Source organism: Pimephales promelas, chromosome 4 (assembly GCF_988280905.1).
Source record: "Pimephales promelas chromosome 4, fPimPro1.hap1.1, whole genome shotgun sequence".
NCBI classification, from domain to species: domain Eukaryota; kingdom Metazoa; phylum Chordata; class Actinopteri; order Cypriniformes; family Leuciscidae; genus Pimephales; species Pimephales promelas.
This window is the reverse complement of record NC_142772.1, coordinates 42,974,598-42,993,118: the sequence shown is the minus strand read 5'-3', so window position 1 is coordinate 42,993,118 and position 18,521 is coordinate 42,974,598. Positions and strand designations below refer to the sequence as shown.

The 18,521-nt window shown below is 37.9% G+C and overlaps 1 protein-coding gene across 1 annotated transcript in view; it reads left to right on the top strand.

Annotated features, from left to right (window-relative positions):
- The window catches only part of hk2 (hexokinase 2), a 50,400-nt gene that overhangs the window by 3,787 nt on the left and 28,092 nt on the right, over positions 1-18,521 (top strand). Inside the window, exons 2-7 of the mRNA XM_039658723.2 lie at positions 2,974-3,136; positions 6,981-7,129; positions 9,300-9,419; positions 9,519-9,614; positions 14,640-14,739; positions 18,313-18,496. Coding sequence (XP_039514657.1) covers positions 2,974-3,136; positions 6,981-7,129; positions 9,300-9,419; positions 9,519-9,614; positions 14,640-14,739; positions 18,313-18,496 — 812 coding nt within the window. The remainder of the gene's footprint in view (positions 1-2,973; positions 3,137-6,980; positions 7,130-9,299; positions 9,420-9,518; positions 9,615-14,639; positions 14,740-18,312; positions 18,497-18,521) is intronic.

Below are 18,521 nucleotides of genomic sequence, written 5' to 3'. Positions count from 1 at the left end.
ATGCACACACTCTAACCTTTTTCATATCCTCACGATATTACACACTTCTCTTGCGTTCAAGAGTTCTGAAACGTCTTGTGCAAATCATTACAGTTTCTGGCCTCTTAAGGGTTCGCTTTTCTTCTTTATTGAAAATACTTAATTCTGAACCTCATTAAAGTGTTTAATGCATTAGAGTCAAAAGCAGGTGAAATTGGTGGCGTTGAAAAGAAATTGGCACGTAATTTGAAAGGTATTCAGTTCAGCCCCAAAATAGGAATGGCCCCAGGGTAAGACATGAATTGAAATAATTATTATTACCCTTTATTTTAGTGTCTTTATTGTAGACCTATTGAACAGTGTTCTTAACTTATGCTACATTAGGGTGAAATAACCCAGAATATTTTTTTAACAAAAAAGTGTCAACTGCATACTGAATATGCCATGTGTGGTGATGGCGCAGTGGATAAGACGCATGCCTTTGGTGTGAGAGACCCGGGTTCGAATCCATTGTGAGACGCCAATGTGTCCCTGAGCAAGACACTTAACCCCTAGTTGCTCCAGAGGCGTGCGACCTCTGACATATATAGCAATTGTAAGTCTCTTTGGATAAAAGGGTCAGCTAAATGAGTAAATGTAATGTAAATGTGGATACAACCGATGCTGCTTAAACTGATATCTTTATGGCACTATTTTATAAAAGGCTTTAACAAAAAGGTTTATTTGTTGTCGTAAAGAGAAATGAATATTATTAATTTTATATTAATACTATTTATATCATTACATTGTATTAAAGTAATGATCAATATATAATTTTCACTAAACAAGCACAACACAGTATATTCCATCATTTTTATGAATCTGCTCTTCAAATGCCATTGAAATGAATCATTGAATCAGTTTTAAATTGATTTTTTGTTAAGCAGACAGTTTGAGTCGATTCACAGAAATGAATCTGCAATGCTTAGTCTGGAAGTTTAAACCAGAACATAATATCTCTGTCTTAACGCGATAATTATAAACTCGTTTATCATAGCACTGTGTACTGTTACATCCAGTATGTCCTGGACAGGACCTTGAGACCAGCCTGGACTCCATAATGCAGATTGTATGTGTGTGTGTGTGACTTTATATATACAGTTGTCTGCACTGTCAGTGCCTCCAAATGTCATGTTTGCCTTTTATATTTACATGATATTTAATCAAACATTTTCATTAATTTTCACATAAATTGTGTAATTCTGTTGTTCTTCGCAATAATAAGATTGCGAATCATGCTTTAGAAACAGTCACAGTTTTGGAGGGGAACCTTTAGCCTGAACCCTGTGTATTAGGCGACAGGTCGATTTTAGTTTCCCATGTGATCTTGGTTGGCACCATATTTCTTATCGTGGGCAGCTGCGTGAATGATTCTGTCCCCTTGTGGTGTCAAATGTCAGACAGTATGTAAGATGTGAGACTCATAAGGCTCTTTCTATAATAAGTTCTTTACCAAGGCAGGTTTTTCTCCTACAGAGGTGGAATATTTGTCATTGTGAATGCTGTATGCTTTAGTAGGTATCTGTATGAATTGCACCTCAGGACAGTTCATCATGCTATTCACCAGGGCGAGTTCATCACAGCGAATCGAACCATTATTGAGCTAGAATTGCAAACAAAGCTAGTTCCATTGTAATTCATTGCCAAATCATTAAACATAATGCTGTAGACCTCAGAGAGAGAGAGAGATACGATTCTTTTACAATCTGGAAGGAGGTTGCCTAAAGAGACTCTTTCTTCATCCTAATATGACGGCATTTGAGAGCTTCTCTTATGAAGTCAACATCTGACCTTTGAGTACAGGACATTCCAGCTTCCCTTTCTTGTAAAAGATTCTTCAGCTGGTATCAGGACAGTAAGAATAAACGGATGGCCTCAAGTTACTTTTGGCCTTGAAAGAAAAGCACGTCTTTGTGATTAGCAGTGTCATACAGTGGCTCAGAGCAGCCTTTATATTTATATATAATCCAGTATGGATGGAATTACTTTCTGAATGGAACCATTGGCACAAAATGTGAAAGACAGACGTATCGATTTGATAATATCAAAAGCTAAAGTACAACAGCATAAAATATCACGTTCAGCAAAAAGAGAAAGTTTGAAGCTCTGTGTTCGAAATGTAATCAATAAGGCTGAATGTGCTATTTTATGTCTATTTTATGTATTTTAGCTCAGATTTTAGTAAGTCGAGTCTGTCTTTCACATTTTGTGCAACAAACTTGGAGTGTTGCCTTGACAAGAGTTGAGGGTATATTTTGGAGAAAGAATGGCAGCGGGAGTCTGAGGATACATTTGTGCAATTGTATCAATTTGAATTTTGAGTCTGTTCCATGTAATGTAACCAGTTTTCAATTTGAACTGGTTATAAAATACGTAAGGAGATTAAAATAAAAACACTGGATAGATTTTTATCATTATGTGATGGTTGTGAACAGGCACTGCCAACACACCTTTCAGTACAATCAACTTGTAAAAGTTCATGTCACATTATATGGCCCCTTGAAATTTGCATATCCAGGCCTGGAAAATACACTCATACCTAAAATGATTTCCAGTTCTGTGAGTATGCATACCTAAAATATTTCATGCCTTTTGTGAGTGCTTTATGAAATCTTTTAAAATAAAATCAATGCTTGCTTACCCATTTTGTGAGAACCCTGGTTAATCTTCTTATTCAATGCTTGCAGAAAATTTGTGGAGATTTAATTTGTCATGACTCATGTTGTATGAGTGGTATAGTAGTTTGCTATTATGATCACAACCCATGCCACATTGTTCATTTGTATGAAAACATGTATTAGTGAGATTTGTCAAAAACTTTACCAATAAAAAGGGTATGATTATGAGTAAATCTGTGTTGTTTAGTAAAAGCATATGTATTTATTTAATTAGACCTATAAAAAAAAGAACATAGGAAAATGTTGTGAATTTTCACCCTTCATTTGGTTTTCTCAGGTGGATAAGTACCTGTATCACATGCGACTGTCTGATGAGAACCTGATGGATGTCTCTAGGCGGTTCAGAAAGGAGATGGATAAAGGACTGGGCCGAGACACTAACCCAACTGCAGCTGTCAAGATGCTCCCCACCTTCGTCCGCTCCACACCTGACGGCACAGGTGACGATGAGATTTTGACCTATACAGATGGAAAAAAGCATCATCAAAATAGCCTAAAACATTCAAGTTTATTTTTTTTACAATCACAAAAGGTATCTGAACACTAACCCATTTACTAAAGTAGGTAAAATAGGCCAATTTTTGCCCAGTCTCCAAAAAAGTGCCCCCAATTTAGCTGAATCCATTGAATTTCAATGCATTTGAAAAGTAAAAAAAAAAAAAAATCAAGCCAAGCAACACCTGCAAACAAAGAGCTTGTCTCGGAACTGACTTTCCCCAAGTTCTCATAGTGTATTCAGAGTAACCACAGGTGGACACTACCTTTCAAAATGTTGGGGTGGTGGATAAGATATATTTTAAGTATTGAAATTGGTCTCTTGGTGAGCCCAAGGTTGCATTTTTTTTTAAATCAGTATTATAGTAAAATGAGTAAAATAACTGTTTTCTGTTTTAATATATTTAAAAATGTATTGAATTTTCAACAGTCATTACTCCAGTCTTCAGTGTCACACGATCCTTTAGAAATCATTCTAAAATGCTGCTCAAGAAACATTTCTTATTATTATGCAAAACACATGCTTAATATGTTTTGTGGAAACCGCTTTCATTGGTTCTTTGACGAGAGTTCAAAAGAACAGCATTTATTTGAAATACAACATTTTTTGATCAGCCTTTGTTCGATTTATTGCCTCCTTTGTTATAATTTAAAATTGAACAAACATCTTTTTGTGAAATGTTTCGCTTAAAATGTTATTCATGATATGTAATGCAACAGCATACGTTTTGTAAGTGTGGTTTAAAGGAGTAGTTCACTTTAAAAAAACTTTGCTGATAATTTACTCACCCCCATGTCATTCAAGGTGTCCATGTCTTTCTTTCTTCAGTCGAAAAGAAATTAAGGTTTTTGATGAAAACATTCCAGGATTTTTCTCCATATAATGGACTTCATTGGGAACCAAACAGTTCAAGGTCCAAAAGACAGTTTCAGTGCAAACTGTTCAAAGGGCTTTAAACGATTCCAGACGTTGAAAAAGGGTCTTGTCAAAACGAACAAATCCTTTTTCATGCCATTTGGTTCATTCAACGAACGAAATGGACAAATTGACTCAGGAAAAGATTTTTTTGATGAACGAGTTCGAACAGGAGAGTCACGAACGCGCATAGAACAGAGCAAGGCGAGCATTTGAGCTTATAAATCTTAAACTTTGTTGTTATTGTTTTTTTGTTTTTTTTTAAATGAGCGATCTTTTCGCTTGATAAGACCCTTATTCATTGTTTGGAATTGTTTAAAGCCCTTTGAACAGTTTGCAGTTTACACTGAAACTGTCTTTTGGACCTTGACCCATTTTGTTACCAGTAAAGTGCATTATATGGAGAAAAATCCTGGAATATTTTCATCAAAAACCTTAATTTCTTTTCGACTGATAAAAAAAAAGACATGGACATCTTGGATGACATGGGGGTGAGTAAATTATCAGTAAAAGTTTTTTTAAAGTGAACTACTCCTTTAAGTATCCAATTTTAAGGCATTTGTATGTCTGTAATTGTAATGAGGAAAAAAAATGAATTGAATATTGTGAATGAAAAGCATTTGTACCCTGTGGGAATGTGTTGGCGTCAGGTTCCATGCAGGTCAAGCCATGGGTGGAGGTATATTGTTGTCTGCAAGCATCCTGTGGAACACGTATTGTTCTGTTCAGGAAATGGTTCTTTTTGTTGTGAGATAAGATGAGGAGATGATTGATTCCAGTTGTGTTATTATCAGCCGTCACTGTTGATGTGTTGTGTGTTTCTGTCACAGTGACTGACACCAACCCAGCGCTGTCACTGGCATCTGAGAGTGTTTGACTGTGCACATGGGATGAGACAATGTCTCAAGTGGAGTGTGAAAAGAATAACTGTTGTCGGATTTCTGGAAAAATGCCTTTACACAGAGAAGTAGTCATGTGGGTATGAGCCACAAAAGGGTGCTAGGAACTGTTGCCAAGGGAACGATATTGATCAATGAGACCAAGGTGGGTTTGCATCCAAATGGATGTTTGCCATGCCAGCTTACTCAGGTACTTTATTCTCATGTCATGATAAAGCGGTTGCTTTCTCTCGAAGAGATGCATTTCGTGTTGCATGGTTGAAGATTTAAGCAACTTCCTCCGGCAAAACATTTTGTTTGCTCAGGCTTTGCTTACCATATGTCGTTTTGAAGTGAGGGTGGGGTGCGTGAATCCTGTTGTTATACTGACAGTGTACATTGAGTCAGAAGGTCACACCTGCACTGACAAATTTAACAAATTCTTTCTGAAATACCTTTTATGCGAGTTCAGCATAGAGGCCATATTGTGTGAAATCCTTTCAAAAATCTGAAATTCCTCCAACGCATACAGTGCTCAGAAATGTAGCCCATCCAGTTATAAGGAGGTAAATTAGTGTGACGGCATTTTAGACAGTGCTACATTAAATTATGTAACTTCACCAAAATAAAGTCATAGTGTATTGAGAAATAAGTCATTATCGCTTAATCTAGTAATAATTTTAATTATTAGTTGCATAGCACTTTTCTTGACACTCAACGTGCTTTATATAAAAGGAGGGAGTTTGCTCAACTACCAGCAATGTGCAGCATTCACCTGCTTTTTTTGACCGTATAGTGTCCCCATCACTATACTGGGGCATTGGGACTCACAACAGGGTGAGAGGAGCGCCCTCTTCTGGCCTCACTAACACCTCTACCAACAGAAACCTAGTTTTCCCAGGAAGTCTCTAATCCAGGTACTGATCAGGCTCAACCCTGCTTAACTTCAGTGGGCAGACAGTCTTGGATCTGTGAAAAATAAGATCTGTGTTCAACAAAGAGTTGTGACCCTTACACGTTTTGTCTATCAAGATAAAATTTACAAGTTATTCCAAAATGTATACATTACATTTTGAAGCCTATATAAAGTTTTTAAAGGGTAACTAAACCCCTGGTCAGAGCCTGACTCCACCCACTGGCAATATTTGAAAAATGCTGAAAAAGTGGGCAGACCCCAGCAGAGATAGAGGAGACGAAATAGATGCTAAAACACTCTCCTGATCATTTTCAATACTCGCAATTCCAACTCCTGACTCCCTACAGTGGTTTTGACGAAACAAGCTTGTTTTTATACTGCCGCTCGTGCCAGGAGCGTGGTGAGCTGAAACCTGCGTACGTCACGAAGTGCGGCACATCCAATAGGAAAATTCAACTGCAGTAGCCACCGTTCAACCTGAAGAGGGCAGCACTAAGACGTTTTTATACACCATATATTGTAAAAAATAAAACACTTTATAGACAAATGTCAAAAAAGTTACTCGAATCAATGACTGGTATTGATAAAGATCCATTCTTACAGATCATTAACTAAAAAAGTTGGTTTAGTGTTTTGTTAAACACAAGCTGACACAATAAAGTTTAAAAAACCACAAGCAGGTTATAACTGTGTGTTTTATGTCATAGATCAAAACGTGAAAATATTTAGAGGCTTTGTTCACCACAGACCTTATTTCAGGCGATTTAGCAAAAACCCATTCAAAAATCCCATAGACTTTAGAGGGAGGGAACCGTTAGTGCTAAAATGCTAACTCACTTCCGCGTTTTGGCCTACACAGAGTGACGTCGTAACTTCGGCACTCTATTCTCATCATGTTTTATTTTATTTTCAAAACAGTGTTTGGTCTATTTGTAAAATATTAATATAAAAATTCTTGTAATGTGATTATCCTTGAACCATGACCCCTTTGTTCTTGTAATGTTGTCTTTTTTCGAAAGACAACATTCTCTTTGTCAATCTATTCTCTTGAGTTAAATATACTTTAAATTTGTTTGTAGAAACGGGCGATTTCCTTGCCCTGGACTTGGGAGGAACCAATTTCCGGGTTCTGCTTGTCAGAGTGTCCAGTAATGGGAAGCAGAAGGTGGAGATGGAGAACCAGATCTATGCCATCCCAGAGAACATCATGAGGGGAACTGGGACAGAGGTGAGGAGTGTGTGCGCAAGCCTGTGTTTTTTTTTTTTTTTGGGGGGGGGGGGGGGGGGGTTTGTGTAAGTGTTTCTTACTCGGGATCTCATTTTAGGCTTTGCTAGCCTCAGTACATCTTTAAAAACCTGTCTTTGAAAATTCTCATGCAGAAAGCTCTAATGTGATGGATAAATCTTGATTCATTATTAGGTGTATTATATTTAGAGGGATATAGTACAGTTATTTTTGTTCGAAACTTGTTTGACTTACTTTCTTGTGTGAGACATAGAAAAAGATATTTTGATGGTTGTCAACATTTTTTTTTTTTTTTTAACATTGGCTAGAGGTCAATGTTAACCCAAACTGTCAAATTTCAAAAGTCAATGATAACAGAATTTAAATTTTTGGGTGAAGTGTTGCTCAAACAGCAGAGGTCATGGGTTCAATTCCCAAGGAAAGCAAGAACTGATAAAAATGTAAAATGTGTGCCTTGAATGCAGCGCAATTCGCTTTGGATAAAGGCCCCTGGCAAATGCATTAATGTAATGTATGCAAATAACAATCTGGCCAACCACAAATATCTAGGCCTAACATACAGTATAATTTAGAGGATGCACCTTAATGTTTTGCATGAGAATATTTTAACACCTATGAACAAAGTAAATGAGACCCACTCTATCGCTGCACATGAACATTTAACCAATTAACCATAACGCACAAGACATCAGTTTTTATCTCGGGGCCTTTTAAAAAAATGATTAAAGGGATGGATTATTAAAAAACCTTACTTGAATTACTTCAAAATATCCTTTTTTGCATTTCATCTTGTAATTGGTAATATGTGTTGAAAGCTTTTGTTCTCACTTGATGCGTCTCTCTGCATGAAATAACCACTTTACATGGTTCAATCCTATATATTATGTATAAAACAGACATGTCTGTTTTATATCTTTTTATGTTTTATTTTTTATAAATATGCTGTTATGCAAAGAATTATATCTTCTTTTTAATGACAGAATGCAGCCATTTGTATATTATTGATTAAGCAAAAAAAAAAAAGCAATTTGAGATACTAGAACTAACTTTTCATCATGATAATCACATAAACTGCCATAAAAATAAAAATAATAGCTAAAAACTAAATAAGCTAACTGTTGTGCTGAAGGAAAATGCATGTAAGTGCCTCTAAGTTGGCTGGGATCTGAATCACGTCTGGTGTAAAACTAAACCAATGTTTCCTTGCATACTTCATCCCTACTTCTCAGTATTAGTAAGGCAGTGGATATGTTCAATGTTTGGACTTCAATCATTGCAATTCGGCCACAAGATTCCTCCATAAGAGTGCATGACCAGAGGGTGGAAGACATAGTTGGAACCCAGCTGTCAGAAAATGATGAGTTGCACCTGGTTCCTCACACACACCCCATGGCATTATGGCGTTGTGATTTCAATATAGAATGGATGACCTGAGGAGACTGCACGACATATTGATTGTCTTTCCCCATTGGATTTCCACACTTTCGGTAGCTTTTCTGAGGCTTGTTTCCACTTTAGTTCAACCTAAGGAGCTTTTCATTTCAAAACAATTATACTGCGCTTATGATTTGGTAGCCTTTAAAAATGACGTGCTTAAAGGGATACTCCACCGTTTTTCCCTCCCAAGCACTTGCTGTGGTATTTCACCATGCATTATAGTTATCCACTTTACGCGCTTAGAAAAGCACAATGTTTTATTTTGCGTCACCGTCCTTGGTCGAGTTACACTACTCGTGTAACTGTATTTAAATAGGGAAAACGTGGAGGTGTTTGGTCGCTTCTCTGCTTGGCCCATATTGAATGAACTGGGCTAAGTTAAGTGCTATTAAAGCGTCTCGTGCGCCAGAGCGATTGAGCGCACACACTGAGACTCGTCTTAGTTAAGGTAAAAACATAGTTTAATATGAAAAAAACGAAGGAGTATCCCATTAAGAGATGAGGAGTAAAAACGATGGAGTATCCCTTTAAGAGATGAAAATAACGACACCTTTAGACTAACTCGCACTTAGTAAGATTACATTGACTTGATCCACCTAAATTGTTTGCTATTGAACATATTGCGTGACTTTTGACTGTGATGGGTTCTTAATCGTAGCAATGTATTTAAATTAAAATGTAAATTTTAAAATCTGTCTTTTTTTCTCTTTTCCAGCTCTTCGATCACATAGCCGAATGCTTGGCCAGTTTCCTTGAAAAAATGGGCATCAAAGAGAAGAAGCTGCCTCTAGGCTTTACCTTTTCATTTCCTTGCCAGCAGACTAAACTAGATGAGGTGAGATGAGAGAGAATTTTTTTGTGGAAGAATACTTTAAAATAAGGACCTCTTCAGCAAAAATGCCATGTTTCCATGGTTGCCCTTATTTCTGTGCAGAGTTTTCTGGTATCATGGACCAAAGGTTTTAAGGCGAGTGGAGTGGAGGGGAGAGATGTTGTGGGCCTTTTGAGAAAAGCCATCAAGAAGAGAGGGGTGAGTGTATGAATCAGTGTGTCATGCTTTTACATGCTAAAGCCATTGGTTTAATAGACCCTGCCCCAAATAGCTCACTTCATATGCACTTACTTACAGTGGCCAATGCGTGCGCGTTTGAGCTGCATGAATAATCGTTAAAAGATTGCAAACTCGATTAAAACACCCATGGACCCACGAACCTGGCAGCAACACCATGGAACTTTTCCTCTTCGGTCGCCCTACTGGTTGGAAACGAAATTGTCCATTACCGCTGTCGTAAATAATTTAGCCTATCGTCGCATGCATGCTCGTTCTTTATCCAGCACCGGCTTTAGAATAAACAATGTCCACAGATAGGGCTGGGGTAAACGATTATTAACTAAACGATTAGTTGGGCGATTATTTGATCGATTAGTCGACTAATCTAATCACTAATTGGACTACTTATATAAAGAATTTTTTTCTGCTGCTCAATTAATAAAAAAACAATATCTCAAATAAATACTGGCATACTGAATCAAGATACTATACAGTGGCTAACGTTAGTCTAATGTTATGTATTTGAACACCATTATTATAACTCTACAACCGCCAAAACGTGTTATTAAAATATTTTTTATAACATTTTTTATCATAGAGAATGTTTAAATATTAATATCAGCGGAGGAGGGAAACGGAGGCGGAGTTAGTGGTGCGATCGGAGGCTGCTACTACTGGATATGAATCGGGAGAGGTTTGTGCACCTACTAATCAGAGCGCGTGCTGACACGGAGTAAAGCCTTGTTTACTCGACACGTCCGCACGAGCGCGAATGTGCGCGCGGCAAAAATGATGCGTTGGGTGTGCATAACCAGGAAGACTGTGGCTGGCTGTGTGTCCTTTTTTGTAACAGCGCGCCCTGCGCCGCGTCCGGGAAGGTCTTCAAGCCGAATCTGCCCGAGCTTGTACGTCTCAGCACACCGGCACCCAGTTTGCGCATCTAAATTGCAATTTTTTTTCTTAAGGGTTTGTTTACTGTGTGTGATTCATTTAATGGATAGCACATTCACTTCTAGTTGTCTTCGTCCTCTATTCTGCAATGTTTCAGTCTCCCACGTGTGTGTGGCAAGCTGTACCGCCGGGAACATGCAAAAAATAAATAAATAAAGAAGCGTCGACTCAAAAATATGACGTCGACGCAATTTTGACGTCGAATCATCGACGTCATCGACGCGCCGCTACAGCACTATCCACAGACAAGGTATGGTTTCATGTAACATGGAAAGGATGATGTATTGCGTCATCAGAAACAAAGACAAACAAAATAGTGACTATTGTAACGCTTGACGTAAAGCAGTCGAATTTTGTAGTTCTTTTTGTGCGCGGGTTACTACACGAACCCCGGAGTTTCGTAGTCCCAGTAGAAGCGATTCAGACGCCGTCAGGCTACAGCAGAAGTGCCTTTCACCCTGTTATGACTTGATGAACCAGTGATAAGATTTTGGAAACATTATTTTAAGGGGAAAAAATGTTACATAGTGTTGCTTTAAACCTTTGACTAAATCGCACCAGAACATTCAGATCTGCTTTGACTCTGCTGCTGACCCAGAGAGAGAGCAGTTGTCATTTAAAAGTATAAAACAAGAGCACATGTCATTCCTCTCCTCACAAAAGTGCACTGGCTGCCAGTTGCCGCTTGCATCCAATTCAAGTCACTGACTTTTGCCTACAGAACAACCACTGACTCTGCTCCCATTTACCTAAACTCATTTCTTCAGACTTAAGTGCCATGCAGAAACTTGCACTCTGCAAGTGACGCCATCTTGTGGTGCCATCTCAAAGAGGCACAAAATCTCTTTCTTGGACTTTTTTCTGTTCTGTTCCCTGCTGGTGGAATAATCCGAAGACGCTTCTTTTTCTGCAACACTTGATCCATTAATCCTAACACTTTATCCTGGGATAAGTGCTGGGATAAGTTTTATAGTTCAGCTATTAATTCCCCGTGAAATCAAAATTGAACCTATTTATTTGTTAGCGCATATTACTAGTCTTGTGGTGAACAATTAATCTGTGCAAGTAAATATATATATATATATATATGAAGAGTTCAGACGCAAAAGCCTCTAAATGCCATTTGAAATTTTCTTCTAAAATGATAATTTTTATCAAGCTTGTATATTTAAGTTCAGTGATTTCACTTAAATGGCAATGATAATTACCTATTAAGTGTTATTTAAGTGAAATTACTGAACTTAACTATACAAGCTTGATAAAAATCATCATTAAAGAAGAAAATTTCAAATGGCATTTAGAGGCTTTTGCATCTGAACTCTTCATATATATATACACACATTTTTTTTTTTACCATGCTAATCTTTAATCAAAATCTGAAAAGTTACTTCCGGTCTGGAATGGTGTCTTTTTTTCTGATGACGTTGGTTTGACGGCTTGGGTTGGGAAACGATTAACCACTCCCCTCAAACTCCCCTTAGTCTGCTTTGAGCGAGAGATGGAGAGGAGGAGCGCTAGAGTAAAACCCTGCCTTCTGTTCAATATTCTGTTTCACTTGGAAATACGTCTCGGCACTGGAGAAAAGTCGTTTGCAACTTCCGGTTCACGGGGACTTTAACACTGATGGCCACGGTAGAGATCAAAGTAGAGTAAATCTCCATTTGAAAGTATTATGTCACTTCAAATAACGATTGTATCGATTACATCTTTACACCACCAGATGACGACAAGTGACAGTTAAAAAAATTATTTGTCATTGAATCATTCATTCAAGACATTCGTGATTCATTCAGTAATAAACAAATTTGCTCCATTAGCATGTCAAAAATGACCTTTCTCCAGCACAACACACACTCCAACACAAACTGCACATAAATATAAAAAACAAAACAAAAATTTATCAGGCCAAATTTGGTCAGGCCAAACGTGAATCGGATCGACTTAGGATGAAAACACGGATCCACATCGGCAGAGCGTTTGAATTATGGAGAGACCTCCGCTATTTTTATTGTGATAAATTACACTAGTTTTCAGAAATGCAGAAATAATGGTAAACTGTAATGAAATAGCACGGTAAACTACAACATGTATGAATGACTGTTCCAGGATAACAAAAAGTCGGTGCTTTAGGATGTAACTTTTATTTTATGTACTAGATCTACTGTCTAATGTCACTCATCCCACTACTATCATATTGTTTACAGTACACATTTCCAGACACGTTCAGTACAGTAATGCTACTTCCTACGATCTTATTATAGATAACACCACAATAACACCACTAGATAACACCACAAATGTAACATTATCATGGTACGAGCATGGAGCATTAGTTCAACGTCGAGTTGATAAAAGTAGACCGTTATTGTAACGTTGCAGTGGGAGTTTACATGAGTTTCCAGCATGTTATGTGATGCTTTCTCCAGTGTGTTAAGTCTCAGTGTGGCCGTGTACTGTTCGAGCACAAGCGCTCTTGTAAAAATTGGTTGCAATCTGAAACATCACCAACAGAGGCCTCTAAAAAATACATATAGCACCTTTAACAAATTGCCAATCTCATGTTAACAAGTTTATTCAAAAAGACTAAATTCTGTGAAAAAATATTCATGATTTTTCCTGCATGGATGTGTTAATAGTGATCAACACAGCTACAGTAGCAAAGTTCATTTTAATACAGTCATGACAGATTCATTTTGTGCCTGTTTTGTGGGGGTGGTGATGGCTCAGTGGATAAGTGGATACCCGGGTTCGAATCCACTGTGAGACACCAATGTGTCCCTGAGCAAGACACTTAACCCCTAGTTGCTCCAGAGGCGTGTGACCTCTGACATAGCAATTGTAAGTCGCTTTGGATAAAAGTGTCAGCTAAATGAATAAAAATGTAAAAATGTTCAAGATTTTCTACATTAATGTCCACAATCATCTAGTTTTGGCGATGACACATTATCACTGAGGTTTAAAGCATTAGCACTGATGATAATCCAACAAAGAACAAATCATTAAAACGAATTTGTACATCATCCCTTTTAATAAGCCGATACTGCTAGAAAGAATTCGCTAAGTGTTCCAGTGGCCCTATTTGTACCTGACCTTTTTCTGCGTTTAAATTGTCAAAAGTACGAACACGGGTCTAATGGCTGCAACAACAAACACATCTGTTGTAACTGTGCTGTGGAAGACCACCCCAAGTAGAGTTTTGAAAAACCATCTAAATGCTGTAATAAGGTGATTATTCAAAACATCTGCATCAATGTCCCATATGGATCAAAGAAAATGAAGTACAGAAAGTTAGATGACAAAAGAGCATCAGTTACCCAGAAGCAAAGAAAATGGTGGCTGCTGCCCCTATTTTCAGTTTGAATAAAACTTTTGCCTCTGCTGTCAAAAAAGCTGTAAGAATAGATTGCCAGACAGGATGCGTAAAGATAAACCCCAAACTGTTAACTACAGTAATCTTATCTCAAAAACGAAGAATACAGGGATTCAGAGCGAGACTCTTTCAAATGAATTTCATCTCAGAGTTCAACCACTGAGAATCAAAACGTTAAATAAAAATAACAGAAATGCAAGATCTTCACAATCAAAAGATGACATCAAAGACAAGACAAATTGAAGATGTCAAAACGACAGATTGAACACCATAGTAGAAGCCCATGTACTAAAGGCAGAATTAAGACAAATGTTCCTATTAGGTAATGGGAAATGTTATGGTGTCCAATGGAGCTGCAGTGGTGTCAAGGCTAATTTTACGGAGTTGCAGCGTTTAATTGCAGTTATTAATCCTCTTGTTGTATGTTTACAAGAGATACAATTATCATCAGATTGTGCTTTTCTCCTTTAATAGCCACATCAGTATTAACAGCAATCTACAGGGGACAGCAGATTGACTCTAGGGCTGGGTATCGCCCTAAATTCCCGTTTTAAATTCACCCTTTAACCCATTAAAATCGCAGTAACATGTAGCTTCAGGTGACTCATTGCTGTATTTGATCTTTTATACATTTTCAGCTTCAAATACCAAACAACATTTTTTTTTTTTGGTTCTCTCATCAGGACTTCGACATTGACATTGTTGCTGTGATCAATGATACCGTCGGCACCATGATGACCTGTGGCTATGACGACCATCACTGTGAGATTGGTCTCATTGTCGGTGAGTCACTGACTGTCTTATTATTGGACTCATATTCTAGTTGATATTAGTGGGAAATATCAGCCAGGGTGTCAGCAATTATTATCAGGCAAATGATGTGCTTGGTGTGAATAAAAGGTGCTTTATTCAGACACAGACACAGTCATTTCATTTGTTTAGGTTATTGGTTGAGGGAATTCTAAAGCATGCATTTTATAGCCTGTTCAGGTCTATTATTATGGCCTAACAAAATAATTTTTGTGGCATCTTGACAATTATAATCCTCACACTTCACTTAACGAACTAATTATTTTGCTTCATTTTCCCCAATGGTGTGTCAAATATGTGTAATTATAGCGGCTAGAACAGATGCTTCCTGAGTCTTTCACCAACTTTGTATGCCATGCACAGCCTGAGTTATTATACTCGCTAATTTGTACATAATTTTAACAGTATTTGACACAAGATGACAATTACAGTGGGCTAAAAGTATTCTTGGTGAAGTGGAAATACAGCCGAAGAGCAAGAACAGCTGAAAAGTGTGGAAGTGGTGGTAGTGAGCAAGGCGTTTTAGTGGGATTTTTTTCAGGGCTGCTCAGTTGGATTTTATTTCTGTTCATTTTCAATTTAACTGGACCTTGAAGCAGTGGAAGAAGGCTGTCTGGACCGATGAGTCCCGTTTTCTTTTACATCACGTAGTCTACATACGTGTACATATGCACCATTTACCTTGGGAAGTGAAATCATCACGATATATTGTGGAGGGATGACAAGCCGCTGGAGGGAGAGTGATGCTCTGGGCAATATTTTGCTGGGAAACTCTTGGTCTGGCCATTCATGCGGACGTAGATTTGACACGTGCCACCAACCTAAGCATTGTTGCAGACTAGGTACACCCCTTCATGATAATGGTGTTCGCTGGTGGAAGAAAAATTGTCGATAAATATTTTTGTTGTCTAATAGCCATTCAATGGCCATAAACTCAATAGTTTGAAAAATGAACTCTACAAAAATATGACCAAATCAGTGGTTAAATTTAATCTTTAATATTATTGTAATGTGCCAGCTTACTGTACAGCCTTAATAAAAACACAGTACCAGTCATTAGTTATGTTTCCAATTTCAGACTGATCAAACCAACATTTGGGATGCTGTGCAATGAAATTGCTTTGATAATCACTCAAGTTATCCAATTACATCTATTGTTGAGTCACTAAAGTTAGTTGTTGCGAATCGAGGGATTTCATTCCTTAAACAGCTTCCCATATTATTTTATAATGAATAAATGTTGTTGTTTTTTTAAGTTTGTTATGCATATTTTTAGAATTTTTAGAGTTTTTCATGCAATATTCAAAGGTGTGCATAAAAATAGGTAGATGGAAACTGCTAATTGTTGTAGTGCTGGACCAAGACAAGGATGTGCTGCTAATGTATTGGTGCCAGATACCACAGGACATAGTGCATTTCTCAGCGGGGTTTGTGCTGATTTAGCAGCATGTGGAGAAACAACAGCATACATGTTAGTTGCATTATATTTATATTAGAGAATTAATAGAAATATAATCCAACAAGATAAATATCCTAACCTGATTTAATATGAACATGCATGCATTGAAAAATATATATTCACTTAATAAAATATCATTTCAACTCATTTTACTTGCACATCTGTTAGAACTATACAAATCTGATTGCTGATTTAACATTTTGCTTGGGGGAGTAACTATCTTTTTGTCCAGTCATTATGTGCAAGTCCAAAATTTACATGGTCATTTTCCAAGGTTCAGAATGTTTCGGAATTCGGATACAAATTAATAAGATAACAAGAGCTGTTGCTATCATGCAAATGGGGAACGTCCAGGCAGCGGGTTTATTTTGAATTCAAAGACAGTGTCGAGAGACTACGTAAGCTTAATGATAGCTGGGCTAATAAAACAAGCTTACCCAAGGCTTACCTTCCACAAAGCCAGACTAGCATTGTTGAGTGTACTATTGATGTAATATATTTGAACATCACAAAGGTCTAATGTAAATTCGTATATTCCCTTGCCTGCACCTTTGAACGGGTGTGTTTTTATTATTTAAGGATTTGTAGGAATCTGTTGAGATGGTGCTAAGAAAACACATGGACTGCAGTAGGTTTAAAGAGGAATTGCATTGCAGAATATGTGCGTGACTTATTTCTGCATTCATTTTATAATATTAGCAGAAAGAAATGACCACCGGTTTAGATTTAAAATCTTTTCAAAGCAGTTTTACGGAAAATGCATGTCTACATTACAATTTAGAGAGATCTGTTCTCAGAGGTGTCCAAATTATGGAGATGGTCCTCACTGCAGAACACAAAATCCAGGGGGAGGAGGTGGATCCAGATCCCACCTTGGCTACTATACATCAGTTTAACTTCTTCATCCCTTAATTCCCTTCCTTTCGTTCAGATATCCTCAGAAACTCCATGGATTGTAGCCCATACAAACACTTGAGAGCTCGTCCATGGAGGCTACTCCCCGCTACTTTTGTTGAGTCTGTGTTATACATCAGATTTCTTAATGCTATCTTAAAATAGAAAAATTGAGGAGAAATCGCAGGAAAGAAGAAGGTATTTGAAACCGGGTTCCCACAGTCATAGAAAATCTTAGGCCCCATTTACACGAAGGGAAAACGCAGATATTTCCCTGCGGTTTGGCCTCTCGTTTACACGAAAACCCTGTTTTTATCACTCCGGTCAAAGTGGAGATTTCTGAAAACGCCGGTTATGTGTTGTCGTCTGAACTGAGAGAAACGGCGTTTTAGGTTCTCTCTTGTCGATTCTGAGGATTTTGATTGGCTTGCATGGCTTTATCCTTAACCCCACACTGCCGCCAATAGGTTTGGCATAGTTATGATGGCGCTCGACGGCGTATTTATGCTGGTGTGTGAACGATGTTATTTTTGAAAACGGAGAGAAAAATATTCATTTTGCTAAATACCCAGCTTTGTGTAAACGTGGCCTTAGGCCGGGATAAGTAATGGGCTTTATGCCCAGCGGCACTACTTCCTGAACTTCAGCCAGCTCCTTGTTTTCTGTCTGCCATTATTGGCCAAATTGATTAATTATTGTTGCCATGACTACTGAGGTCAGGCACACCTGAATTAATCAATTTGGCCAATAATGGCAGACAGAAAACAAGGAGCTGGCTGAAGTTCAGGAAGTAGTGCCGCTGGGCATAAAGCCCATTGAAATGTAAAACAGTGAAAAAGTAATGGAAATGTATGGAAAGTCATGGAAATTCATTGGTCAAGAAGGGGAACCATGTTTTAAGTTCCATGAAACCCCCCTTTTATCAGCATGGGTCAGTTCTCTTCAAGACTTGTTACCCATAGGATTTTAAAACTGCCAGTTTAAAATTCCATTTTAACTGATTTTTAGGCTACTAATATGACTGGAGTCTTCATTTCATGGTAGTTTTACATTATTATTTATTTGTGTAAAACATTTTTTATAAGGGAAAAATGACTCGGTGCTCCTTTAAAATGGAAATTTGCATGCAACATGCTCCGTCATGCCACATTTCCAGGAATCTTCAATGTAAACAAGTTGCGTGTGTTTTACAGGGACGGGCACCAACGCATGCTACATGGAGGAGATGCGGCACTTGGAGCTGGTGGACGGTGACGAGGGTCGCATGTGTGTGAACCTGGAGTGGGGTGCTTTCGGCGACGATGGCACCCTGGATGACATCCGCACTGAATTTGACCGAGAGATTGATGCTGGCTCCCTAAACCCCGGCAAACAGCTGTGAGTGACAATCCTGCACCTGACA